The 13,892-nt window shown below is 49.7% G+C and overlaps 1 protein-coding gene across 4 annotated transcripts in view; it reads right to left on the reverse strand.

Moving 5' to 3' along the window:
• ZNF541 (zinc finger protein 541) overlaps positions 1–13,892 on the reverse strand; it is a 38,333-nt gene that overhangs the window by 4,402 nt on the left and 20,039 nt on the right. For all 4 annotated transcript variants that reach the window (XM_070633097.1, XM_070633096.1, XM_008539295.2 and 1 more), the window contains exons 6-14: positions 12,597–12,655; positions 12,179–12,338; positions 11,747–11,920; positions 10,489–10,813; positions 7,526–7,589; positions 6,763–6,905; positions 6,272–6,375; positions 5,425–5,500; positions 4,779–4,867 (exon numbers count right to left, since the gene is read on the reverse strand). In XM_070633097.1, the coding sequence (XP_070489198.1) occupies positions 4,779–4,867; positions 5,425–5,500; positions 6,272–6,375; positions 6,763–6,905; positions 7,526–7,589; positions 10,489–10,813; positions 11,747–11,920; positions 12,179–12,338; positions 12,597–12,655 (1,194 nt within the window). The remainder of the gene's footprint in view (positions 1–4,778; positions 4,868–5,424; positions 5,501–6,271; positions 6,376–6,762; positions 6,906–7,525; positions 7,590–10,488; positions 10,814–11,746; positions 11,921–12,178; positions 12,339–12,596; positions 12,656–13,892) is intronic.

The following is a 13,892-nucleotide window of genomic DNA, read 5'->3' on the forward strand; positions in this document are numbered from 1 at the left end:
ATAAGACGGTAAATTAATCAAGAGGACATAAGAATCCTAAATGTTTATGCTTCTAAATAGGAGCTTCAAAATACATGAAGTAAAAACTGACAGAACTGCAGAGGGAAACAGACCCACAATTACAGCCAAATATTTTAGTATCTCATTCTCAATAATTGCTAGAACAAGTTGACAGGAAACGTACGGAAGACCGGAACCACACTGTCAGCCACCCTGAACTGACGTTTTAGAAAGATCTTGAACAAAACAGCAAAATACACTTTCCATGAGTGCACTCAGATCTTTTACCGAGATGTAGACCGTGTTCTGGGCCATGAACAAGGGTCAAGAAACTTAAAATGATTCAAGTCATACAAAGTATCTCTCTGATCACAATGACATTCAATTAAAAATCAATAACAGAAGAGACGTGGAAAATCCTCAAATATTTGGAGCCTAAATAACACACTTCTAAATAACTCATAAGTCAAAAAAGGAATGAAAAGGGAAGTGAAAAAGTATTTTGAACTGAATAAAAATGAAAATCCAACACACCAAAATTTATCAAAGCAGTATTGTGAGGGCAATTTATAGCACTAAACACCTGTATCAGGGAAGAAGAAAGGTCTCAAATCTATGACCTCAGCTTCCACCTTCGGAAACTAAAAAAAGAGCAAATGAAACCCAAAGCAAGCAGAAGAAAGGAACCAATAAAGAGCAGAGCAGAAATCAAGTATTTATTTATATATTTTTTAAAGATTGGCACCTGAGCTAACATCTGTTGCCAATCTTCTTTTTTCTTTTCTTCCTAAAGCCCCCCAGTACACAGTTGTAGATTCTAGTTGTGGGTCCTTCTGGTTGTGGCATGTGGGACGCCGCCTCAGCGTGGCCTGATGAGCGGTGCCACGTCAGCACCCAGGATCCGAACTGGCCAAACCCTGGGCTGCTGAAGTGGAGTGCGTGAACTCAACCACTCAGCCATGGGGCCGGCCCCCAGAAATCAACTAAATAGAAAATATCAACATAACCATAAGCTGGTTCTTTGAGAAAAATCAATAAAATTGATAAGCCTCTAGCCAGAGTGATCAAAATAAAAAGACAAATGACTAATATCAGGAGTCAGGTGACATCACTATAGTCTACACACACAAAAAGGATAATATGAGGATATTATGAACTGTATGCTAATATATCATCAACTGAGAAGAAATGTACAAATTCCTTGAAAGACAAAAACTACCAACAATCACTCAAGAAGACATTGATAGCCTGAATAGCTCTACATCTGGTAATAAATTGAATTTGCAGTTCAAAACCTTCCCACGAAGAAAACTCCAGGCTTAGGTAGCTTCACCACCAAACATTTGCGGAAGAAATGAAACCAGTTCTAAACAAACTCTTCCAAAAAACTGAAGCAGAGAGAACACTTCCAACTCATTCCGTAAGGACACTGTCACCCTGACAGCAAAGCCAGATGATAATATGACAAGGCAAGAAAGCTACAGACCAACATCCCTCAGGAACATGGATGAAAAATTCTAAACAAAATTTTAACAAACAGAATCCAATAATATATATATAAAAAGGACAATATACCATGACCAAGTGGAACTCATCCCAGAAAGGCAAGTTTGGTTTAACATCAAAAATCAATGTAGTTCATCATAGGAAACTAAAAAAGAACAACCATACAAGCATCTCAAAAGATGCAGAAAAAGCATCTGATACAATCCAGTATCCACTGCTGACATAAACTCCCAGCAAGCTAGGAATAAAAGGAACCTCTTCAACCTGATGAAGGATTTCTACAGTAAACCTACAGCTAACATCATACTTAAGAGGTAAAAGACCGAATGGCTTCCTTTCGAAGATCATAAACAAGACAAGGATGTCCACTCTCGCCATTTCTACTCGAAAGTGTACTGGCGGCTAATGAGCCAAGAAAAAACTGAAGACATCCAGATTGGAGAGGAAGAAAAAAAACTCTATCTGCAGCTGACATGATTGTCTATGTAGAAAATCCAACGGAATCTACAAAAAAGCTACAAAAACTACTAAGTGAGTTTAGCAAGGCTGCAGAACAGATCAATACAAACATCAATTTTATTTCTATACACACAAGCAACAAACTATTGGAAATCAAAATAAAAAAGGACCTTCTATGACAGCACAGAAATCAGAAGTACTTAGGAATAAATCTGACGAAAGGTGTGCAGCATCTGTATACTGCAAACTTCCAAACATTGCTGAGAGAAATTAAGGATTTAAATAACTAGAGAGGTTATGCCTTGTTCCTGGGGCAGAAGACGCAATATTGCCATGATGTCAGTTCTCCCCAACTGATCATTGATAGACTCAACACCGTGTCCATCGAAATCCCAGCAGAGCTGAAGTTTTTTTAAAGAAACTGACAAACGAATTCTAAAATTCCTATGGAAATGTAAAGGACGTAGAATAAAACAAACAACTTTGAAAAAGAATAACAAAGTCGAAGGACTAACATTTTCTGATTTCAGGACTTCTTAGAAAACTCCAGTAATAACGACAGTGTGGTAACAGCTTATGGTAGACAAATGGATCAATGGAACAGAACAGAGTCCAAAACAGACCAGTACGTATATGGCCACCTGACATTTAACAAATGTGGAAAGGCAACTGAGTGGGTAAAAATATGGTTTTTACAACAAAAGGCACCGTAACAATTAAATATCCACATGGAAAAAATGAACTTCTATCTATTCCTTGTAGCCCATACAAAAATTAACCCAGAATGGATCACAAATCTAAATGTGAAACCTAAAATGATAAAACTTCTAGAAGAAGATGTAGGAGAAATCTTTGTGACCTGGAGTCAGGCAAAGATTTCTTAGATATGACACCAAAAGCATGGTCCATAAAAGAAAAATTAATAAGTTGAACTCAAAATTAAATTTTTTTCTTCAAAAGACATTCCTAAGAGACTGAAAAGCTGTAGATTTGGAGAAAATATTTGCAAAGCATATATCTGGATAAGGGACTTCTGTCCAGAACAAATAAAGATCTCCTACAACTCAAAAAGACACCAACACCCCAACAAAAACACAGGCAAAAGCCGTGAACAGACACCTCAGCAGGGAAGGCCCACGGCAAATAAGCACATGAACAGATGCTCAGCATCATTAGTAATCAGGGAAATGCACTGAGATACCACACACTCATTAGAACGGCTAAAATTAAAAAGACCAACCACATCAAGTGTTGACGAGGGCGTGGAGTAACTGGAGCCCGCGTACCCGCTGGTGGACATGTGCAATGGCACAACCACTTTGGAAAACAGATTGGCAGTTTCTTAGAAAGTTAAACATATACCTGCCCTATGGTCCACTCGTTCCCCGTAGGTATTTACCCCTGGAAAAAGTACATATCCATATAAAGACTTGTATGCAAATGTTCACGGCAGCTATATCGTAACTGTCGATCAGTGGAAACCACCCAGATATCCATCGACAGGTGGATGATTAACCTGTGGTGCATCCGCACAATGGAACACTCCTCGCCCATAAAAGGGAGTGAACCACCAGTACACGACAACACGGACGAATCTCGAAATCTCAAAATAATTATGCTGAGTGTAAGAAGCCAGACAGTGCCAATCAATTCATAGTGACAGACAGTAGGTAAGGAGCGGACCAGGGACGGGGCGGGGCAGGAAAGAGGGGTTCCCAAGGGGCAGGAGGAAACTTCGAGGGGGATGGATGCGTTCATTATCTTGGTTGTGGTGATGGTTTTACAGGTGTACGAATATGTCAAGACATCAAATCTTACACTTCGATTATGTACAGTTTTGTGTACATCAAGTTACAAAAAGAACAAAAAAAATCAGTAAGACATTAAATGTAGTGTGAGCTCATCCTTTTCTGAGTACCTGCATCTACGTGTGCAGCCGGCCGGGGGGTCTAGTGGTTAGGATTCGGGGCTCTCACCCTGGCCTGGGTCCCCTTCCCAGTCAGGGAACTGGCAGGACAGCGGCCGCTGCGTGTGGCTGTGATGCTGAAAGCTGTGCCCCTGGGATTTCAAACACCAGCAGGGCCCCCATGGTGCACAGGTTTCAGCGGAGCTTCCAGAGTAGACACACCAGGAAGAGGGACCCGGGCACCCACTTGCGAGGAAACTGGCCATGAACACCCTGTGAACAGCAGCGGAGCGTGTCTGATGGAGGCCGGAAGGGCAGACGGTGGCGCAGGCCTCCACTCTGTTGCACACAGGGTTGCCGGGAGTCAGAATCGACTTGACGGCATTAATCCAACCCAATATATGTGTGTAACACCTGTATGGGCAGCAGCCTGAAGTGTACAGCCAAACAGTGGGAAGTCGGTCAGAAGCAGGGCTGCGGGGAGGGACGTGGAGGGCTTTATTCTGAGCACGTGATGCATTTCTGTACTTTTTGGACTTGCTCACAACCAGGGCTTTTTTTTGGAGGAAGACGGGCCCTGCACTAACTACTGCCAGTCCTCCTCTTTTTGCTGAGGAAGACTGGCCCTGAGCTAACATCTGTGCCCATCTTCCTCTACTTCACATGTGGGACGCCTACCACAGCATGGTGTGCCAAGCGGTGCCATGTCTGCACCCGGGATCCGAACCAGCGAACCCCGGGCCGCCGAAGCAGAACGTGCGCACTTAACCAGTGTGCCACCGGGCCGGCCCCAACCAGGGCGTTTTAAATGCATTAACTGCTTACAGTGGGAGCAGAGCGTGCCCTGACGGCCCTCTGCTCCAACTCCACTACGGCTGTGGGAGGCGCCCGCCCCCACTCGCCTTACCGTCTTGTGTATCAAGTAGAAGTCCTTCTTGTGGGCACAGAACGCCTTCTTAAAGAGCCTCTTCTCTATGGGCGACCAGATGTCCGAACCTAGCGGAGAAACAGCCAAGAGAGGGGAGGACGTTTCTCCTTCAGGGACCGCAGCCCCAGCTGAAATGCAGGCCACTCATCTTTTCAAAGCTGCCGCTACCGAGAGCCGGTTAGGTGCCGAACATTCTGCGAAGCCCCGAACCTGCTTTATTTCATACAATCCTCACAACCACCTTAGCAGGTCGGAACCATTACTGTCCCCACTTTACAGATGAGGCTCCCACCACTTAACGGTCTCGCGAAGGGCAGGCGGGGGCCCCGGGCTGCCTGACTCCCGGGCTGCTGTGCTCAGACGCTGAACCTGAGCCTCCACCTCCCTGGGGCCAGGAGCACCCCCTTCCTGGAGGGCAGGGCCCCCTAGGAGACCCCTGGTAAAGGGGACGGTGGGATCCAGCTAGAAGAGAACGGCGCCCCCTGGGTTGCCCTGGAGAGGATGAGCCCTCCGGAAAGGCCGGAAGCCCCGAGAGAACTCCGAGAGGCTCAGGCAGAGCTTGAGACTGATGGTCACCAGGGGTCTCAGCCGGGCGGCGCCCAGGCCGCAGCCTTGCTCCAGTCACCTGTGTAGCGGTAGTCGGTGAGGGGGTGCGTCCGCGGCTTCTGCGGTCCTCTCAGTAAGAGGGTCTCCAGGGCAACCTGGAACAAGAGGAGGTCAGGCCACCAACCGGGGGAGGGCGGGGAGGGCGCGGCCCACCTTCATCCTCTCCTCATTCAGTAGCGCACTCCCTAAAGCCTGCCCTCCCCCGGGGCCACCCCAAGTGCCTGTGAGCTGTCTGAGGCACACGGACTTCACCGCTAGGCGTACCGCCGCACGCAGCTGCCATCACTTTTTCAAAGCAAGAGCTTCTCGATGGAGGAAGCGGCGTGTGCGTCTATTCTGGCACGAGCTCCTCGCTTCATCAGGGACCAGTCTGGAGGAGCACCGCCCTTGCCCCATCTTCACAGCACTAATCATTATCTGACAATTTTTTTAATACTTTTTTTCTTTTTTTTACAGGGGAAGATTCACCCTAAGCTAACATCTGTTGCAAATCTTCCTCCTTCTTCTGTTGCATCACAGGTTTTCACACGTGGGTTTTTAATCAAAACCATAAAGCTCAGGAAATAAACCAGATTATTGCAGGACCTAGGCTGGGTCTACTGGGTTCCCCCTGAGATATGTGCTCTGTTGTCGCCCCAGTGAAATAACTGGCTGGCTGAGGCCATGTCAGTGCATTTCCCCTCCAGTTCACAAGGACCATGCCAATCCCAAAGCCAGGGGGAGAAGAATGGGGGGGGCTTCTTTCAGTTTTCAGTGACTGCAAACCCCCAAGCAGATGGCACACGGCATGCACCCAGAGCCCCCAGCCCCAGGAGAGCAGGGAGCTGCCCCAGGCGCCCCGAGCCCTGGCCCTGCTGCCGCCTCACCTGAACGTTGCCGTGGGCTTCGTGCAGACAGTGCAGAGCGAGCTCCAGGTTGGTGCCCCCGCCGGGCATCACACTGGAGCAGGCCACGTTACAGAGCTCAGTCACTGTGTTTCCAGCGAGCGGTCCCAGCAGAGTGTGAGGGAGAGGAGACAGAGGGAGTGAGCGAGGGCCAGGAGGAGACATCCCCAATAGCAGGGGCACAGGGGGGAGGGTCCTTGTCACCATCTCCCTCACATCTCGTTGATGGCAGGCTGAGGGAAGGGAGGGACAAGGAAGAAGGGCAGAAACTCTGCTCCTGGCACCTGCTCTGGACCAGCTACTGTGTGAGATGAGGCGGGGGGGTGGGAGAAGGCAGCACGGGAGGAGGAATATGGGGCCAAGGACTAGCTCCCCCCGGGGACGGTGCTCCCTGGTCAAGGCAAGAACTGGGAGGAGAAACCCCGTGGAGATGGAGGGGGAAGCAGGGGCCTTGGGAATCTGGCCTCAGCCACCTCTATCCTGCGTTTCTGGGTTGGTCATCACATCTCCCCATGGCTTCCAGACCAGAGAAGCGACATGCTCATCAATTCCAGCCCGCGATCTCTCCTGGAGCTCTGGGATCTCCGCCTGAAACCGGCTTCCTATGTTGATGTGTCTAAAAGGAGGCCACACACACACAGGCACGCAACACATACAAATGTGACTAAGACGGGAAATAAGAGAGACACGTGTGCTGTGCCCTGCTCTCCGGCCACAGCCCCATTCTATGGAAGCCCTGCGCCATCTCTCAGATGCACTGGGTGGTCATCACCCCTGCCAGACACAGGCAGGCATTCCAGAAACCTGTTGAAGGATGTTTCCTTCCTCCAGTTTTCTTTATCACTAAATTTCTGGCCTCAGGTGTTTCGCTTGGGGTCCCGGACGGGGGGTACCTGCTGACACCTGTCACACTTCTACATCCACAGCCACGCCCCTCTAACCACATTCCATGGACGCTCACGAGTCTCACGCTGTGCCATCAAGCCTACCTGGAACCTCCCGGGAAGTCTGTCCCTCATGGGCCCAACTCTGGTCTATCTGGACAGAGGAATATTGAGAGAACTTCCCACATATACCTGGAGAAACCCACCACCTCTCTCCTGGGGAGGCTCAGTTACTAGACCTCATCCCCCTGGGATGAAGGAGCCCTTGGGAAAAGCGACGCTGGAATGCAAGGAGGGTGAAAGTGTCCCCACTTTGGGAGGACCCTCAGGTTCTAAGTCTGTTCCAACTCACGGTTCAATGCTGATCTTAGTGTCGTCCTTCACCACACAGATGCCAAAAGAACCATCCATTTGACCTAGAAAACACACAGTGAAAATCCTCAAGAAGACTGACTAGAAGGGATCCGCAGGGCCCCTTCTGCCTGCCTTCACAGGGCAGCTGAAAGCAGACTCTTTCAGGTTATACGGTATGCAGGTTCCTCAAAAAATTAAAAATAGAACTGCTAAATGATCCGGCCATCCCACTTCTGGGTATTTATCCCAAAGACCTGAAATCAGGATCTCGAAGAGATGTTTGCACTCCCATGTTCCTTGCAGCATTATTCACAATAGCCAAAATGTGGAAACAACCTAAGTGTCCACTGACGGGTCAATGGATAAAGAAGATGTGATGTATACATACAACGTAATACTAATTAGCCTTAAAAGAGAAAACTTCGCAATATGCAACAACACGGATGCACCTTGAGGACACTATGCTAAGTGATAAGCCAGTCACAGAAAGAGAAATACTGCACGATTCCACTTCCATGAAATATGTCAAGTAGTCAGATAATCAAAGAATGGAATGGCGGTTGCCAGGGGCTGGGGGCGTGGGAAATGGGGAGTCGCTAACCAATGGGCATGAAGTTTCAGTGAAGCAAGAAGAAGCAGCTCTAGAGATATGCTGTGCAAGGCTGTACTTGTAGTCACAATTCTGTATTGCACACTTAAACATCTGTTAACAGGATAGATCTCATGTTAACTATTATCACAATAAAATAAAATTTAAAAAAAGACTGCATGGAAGGGGGATAGGACTTCTAAAAAATGAATAATAAGGAACTCAGCAAAACAACAAAGTAGCTGATGAAAATTCTATTAAAAAATAGTAAGTTAAAGTCTCTGGAAGTTGTCCTAAAGGCATACAGCATTTTAAGAAATACTCACTCAAGAAAATCAACTAAACCTTGGTAAGAACAGTGAGATTCTGTGGCAACTGCGCTGTGACGCGCGCCCGCATCCACCCAGCCCCCAGCTCTGCGTAACAGCTCTACCCAGAGTGCTCCACTCCAGGCAAGGGAGCCAAGAAGACAGGGGTCCCTCTCTCCCCAGCTCTCATGCTTAAAGAATGAAAGGAAGGTATAGTAAAATTTCTCATCAAAGAGAGAATATCATTAAGAGACAGAAGTCATAAAAAGAGAACCAAATGGAAACTCTGGGGTTAAAAAAGTACAATAACCAAAATGAGGCTCAACAGGAGATTTGGGGCAGCAGGAGAAATGATCAGCAAAGTTGGAGACAGATGAAGAGAGATTATGGAATCTGACGAACAGAGAGAAAAGAGAATGAAGGAAAATGAAGAGAGAAATGGGGGACATCATTAAGTGCATCAACATACGTGTAATGGGAGTACTAGAAGGAAGGGAGAAAGGGACAGGAGAGTATTAAAGTACTAATGGCTGAAAACTTCCCAAATTTGATGAAGAACAATATACACATCCAAAAAGCTTAAGAACTCCAAGTAGGATAAATACCAAGAGCCCTACATCCAGACACATCATAGGCAAAACGTCAAAAGCCAAGGATGAAGATAAGATCTTGAAAGCAAACAGAGAAAAACAACTCATCACATATGAGGGCACCCCCCCCCCCCCGCCATGAGGTTAACAGCTGACTTCTCATCAGAAATGATGGAAGTCAGAAGGCAGTGGGCTAAGACATTCAAAATGCTGAAAGTAAAAAACTGTTGGGGCCAGCCCAGTGGCATAATGGTTGGGTGCATGTGCTCTGCTTCGGCAGCCCGGGGTTTGCAAGTCTGCATCCCAGACATGGACCTACGCACCACTTGTCAAGCCATGCTGTGGCAGGCGTCCCACATATACAGTAGAGGAAGATGGGCATGGATGTTAGCTCAGGGCCAGTCTTCCTCAGCAAAAAGAGGAGGATTGGCAGCAGTTAGCTCAGGGTTGATCTTCCTCAAAAAAAAAAAATGGGCAAAGGTTCTGATAGACACATCTAAGAGGATCTATAAATGGACAATACACATGTGGAAAGATGCTCAACATCATTAGCCATGAAGGAAATGTAAATCAAAACCACAATGAGATACCACTTCACGTCAACGAGAATGATTATAATAAAAAAGACAGACAATAACAAGTATTGGCAAGGATGTGGAGAAACTGAAATTTTCATGTAAGACTGGTGAAATTTAAAATGGCCCAGCCATTCTGGAAAACAGTCTGGCAGTTCCTTAAATGGTTAAACACAGAGTTAGCCTATAACCTAGCAACTACATTCCTAGGCATATACCCAAGAGAAATGAAAACATGTCCCATAAAAACTTGTACATGAATATTCCTAACAGCAGTACTTGTAACAGCCAAAAAGTGGAAACAACCCAAATACCCATCAACTGCTGAATGGATGAAATGCGGTATATCCACACAATGGAATATTATTCAGTCATCAAAAAGAATGAAACATCAATACATGCGACAACATGGATGAATCTTGAAAACGTTATCTAAATGAATAAACTACATGCAAAATGGCACTTTATATGATTCCAATTATATGAAACGTCTACAACAGGCAGATGCATAAAGAGAAAAAGTAGATTGGCGGTTGCCCGGGGCTGAGGAGATGGGGGCTACGGGGTGTGTGTGTTGTCTGGTACTGGATACAGTGCTGCTTCTGAGGGTGATGAAAATGCTCTAAAATTACATTGTGTGAGGGGTGCACAACCCCGTGAATATAATTTTTAAAGTGTATACTTTAAGTGGGTGATCCATACGGTATGTGAATTCTCTCTCGATAAAGTTATTTTAAAAATCACTCAAAGGGCAGGTGGAAGAGTGGTCAGGCTAAATGGCCTCATGGTTTTCTTTCGGGCTATAAGGCTCTAAGCGCCTAGAAGACTGCTGGCCGCAGACAGCCCCGGCCCCGGAGGCCCACCATGGACGCGCAGACGGCCAGCCCAGCCGGACTCACCGCGCAGGGTGCTGAGGAGCTTGTCGGGGCTGGCCTGGGCAGACGCGGCGCAGAGCGTGCTGAAATACAGCCCCGAGCCCTCGCGAATGGGGCTGAGCATGGGGGGCGGCGTGTAGGCCGAGCACTGGAACAGCCCCTTCAGGAGGCGGTCCACCAGGAACACGGGCGAGCGCAGGCAGCTCTGGTGGCAGCCTCCTGGGCCCGGCTCCCCAGGCGCGGAGGGCGGTGGAGGCAGGAACAGCACCTTGGGCTGCGGGCGCTTCTTCCGCCTTCTCTGCTGGCTGCTCTCCTTGCTGTCTCTCTCGTCCCCGTCTTTCTCTTGTCCCTGGAGAAGAAGAGAGTTCACAACCACAGGGCTCACTGGAGGCCTCCTCCCACTCAGCCGTCTTCACGATGGGCCAGATGGGACCAGGGGACTGCCCACAGGACAGAGAAAAGTACGACACGCACACACCTGTGCATCCGCACGGGCAACCTCAGCCAAGGAGGCCGAGCAGGGCCACCGCGCCTGGGCCAGACCCCGGATCCTAAGCCTGGCTACATTCTCGTGCCCACAGCCCCAAGGAGAGGCCCTGACTTGGAGGATCTGGAAACGTGTGAGGCTAAAATTGACCATCAGAGAGAGGGAGCCAGAGACGCAGTGCAACAGTGTGACAACATGAAAAACCTCCCCTCAAAATGACAGCAGCTCCCATGAGATGGACAATGGGATCCAGTCACGGACTCGAGGGGCCTGTGGGTCCACACACTCTGTCCCCGAGTCCAGCACAAGCGTCTCCGGGTGAGATCCTCAGCTCCGGCTGACGGGACTAATGGCCTGAACTTGCGAAACTCACCCCGACGTGGTCTCCCCTCCTGCCAGTCTTCCTCCTCCTCATCCTCCAGGTCTCGGCTCCAACACCCCCTCCTCCAGGAAGCCCTCCCTCACCTCCTCAGGCTGGTCTCCCCCAGGTCCTCTGCACCCCCCAGGCGTGCCCACCCTGGGTCATCATTGTCTGGGGAGGGGTTTGTCTACCCCATTGGACTGTGACCCCCAGCAGGACAGGGCTGGGGCTGCTGTGGTCACTGCAGAGTTCCTGGCACTGCCCAGCACAGGACTGGGCAAAGGACGCTCAGTGGATGTTGAATGACTGAATGAACGCACAAACCAAGTTCTTTTGGAGTCAGGATCTCCCGTGGTATCTGGTTCGGGCTTTTCCCACAGCTTCCACGGGGAGGTGCGGAACCGGCAGGAAGGAAGGGGCTAGTAAACACCCACCTTGGCCGTGCTCCCCAGGGGTCGGCTCGCTGGAGCCCCAGGCACAGACACAGGGGTCCCCCAAGAGGCTGCGGCTGTGTTGTCCAAAGACTTCTTGGCTCCCGGGGGACTCTGCCCGTCCCCCTCTGGCCTCAGCACCTGTCTTGGGGGCTTGCAAAACTCTGTGCCAAACACCTAGACGTGGAGAAGGGATGGCTCTCTCAGAGAAACAGCTGGCAGGGGAAAGACGGGCGGCCTCTGGGCAGCGAGGCTGGGGGCAGGGCCAGGGGAGAGACCGCCCCCTCCGAGCGGCACAGCCCTGACTCCCGGCCACCTGGCCAGGCTTCCCCCAGCAGGACGTCTCCATCCTGAGACCAGTGACACCCCGCCGCTTCTCCCCTAAGCCTGTCAGAAACCCTGTAAGCAGAGAACCTGCGGCCGGCGCCCCGTCACCTGCTGCTCCTGCTTCCCTCGAGGTGACGGCCACTGGTCGCTGTGAAAACACATGTGGCTGCCCAGCCCTCTCTCGGTATAAAACATCTGGCTGCAATTCTTGCAGATGTAAGTGCTCCTCGGCTCTGCCCAGTCTGCAGGGCCCCCGTTTTGCTGGTTACTGTGGGTGGACATGCAGGAGGGAAGAAGGGGAGAACGGGACTACGATTTTGTTTTTGGTTTTTCAGTCTGATCCACTGGCAACTCTTGACGAGCCCTAAGACGTGGAGACGACACCCCAACTCTTCAGGGCCCGGCGCACGCCTCCTCAGGGCGGGAGCGTCCCGTGCTCGCTCACCCCGGGCCAGCGCAAGAAAACCCCCGAGGACTCCTGCGCGGGGAGCCCCCCGGGCGGGCGGGGAGCGGCTTCCGAACTTACCATCCGCCCGCCGTGTTCTCCTCCTTCAGCGGATGGGGGAGCCGGTAGATGTTCCCACCCTGAAGATGAAAACACATCTGAGCCAGCAGCAGGCGGCAGCTGAGCAAGAGCTAAACTCTGAGGCTCCCAGAAGAAACACAGGCGTCGTTCTCTGCGACCCCGGGCTAGCCAATGGTTTCCTGGACGACGCCAGAACAGAAGACAGAACAGACAAAGCGGACTTCACCAAAACTTAGAACTTCTGCGCCTCCAAGGACACTGTCGAGAAGGGCAAAGACAGCCCACAGGACAGGAGGAAAGAGTCGCAGGTCATCTAGCTGAGAGGGGCCTTCTGTCTATCACACACAAGGATCTCTTACAGCTCATGATAAAAAGATAACCCAATTTAAAACTGGGCAACGGATCTGAACAGACACTTATCCAAGGAGGACATACAAACGGCCGACCTCAGCAGCCATCAGGAAAATGCAGATCAAACTGTAATGAGCCACCCTTCACGCCCACGACGATGGCTGCTCTGAGAGGAAACGACAGGACCGTAACAAGCGTTGGTGGGGACGCGGAGAAGCTGGCGCCCTCCACACTGCGGTGGGACGTGGGACGGCGTCACTGCTTTGGGACAGTCTGGCGGTTCCTCAGTTAGACACAGAGGGACCCTACGACCCACCAATTCCACTCCTAGGTGTTTCCCAAGAGAAATGAAAACATACGTCCACACAGAAACTGGTACACAAAGGCTCACCACAGCACTGTTCACAAGGACCAAGCAACGGCAACAACCCTAATGCCCAGCCCCTGACGGACGGATAAACCAGACGTGATATATTACTCCAAAGGAAGAGTATTCGGCCATAAAAAGAATGAAATGCTGATCCAGGCTACAACATGCAGAACTTTGAAAACATCATGCTGAGTGAAAGAAGCCGGACACAAAAGGCCACGTAGAGGATGACGCTAATTATAGGAAACGTCCAGAATGGGCGGATCCATAGAAACAGAAGGCAGATCCGCGGTCGTCAGGAACTGGGAGGGATGGAGAGATCGACAGTGACAACTAAGGGTGCGGGGTTTCTTTTTGGGGTGATAAAAATGTTCTGGCAAAGAGCAGTGATGGATACACTAAAAACCGCCAGACGGTACACTTTAAGATGGCGAATTAGATGGTATGCCAATATTGAAGCTGTTTAAAAAAGTTAAAAAAAAAAAAAAAAGGTAGCTGTGGCGTGACAGGAAGGATGCTGGAGCTCAGCACGTCACCAAGAGAACTGGCCAAGCTGCCTGCACCCAGGACCTCGC

The sequence above is a fragment of the Equus przewalskii genome, chromosome 9 (genome assembly GCF_037783145.1).
Source record: "Equus przewalskii isolate Varuska chromosome 9, EquPr2, whole genome shotgun sequence".
NCBI lineage: Eukaryota > Metazoa > Chordata > Mammalia > Perissodactyla > Equidae > Equus > Equus przewalskii.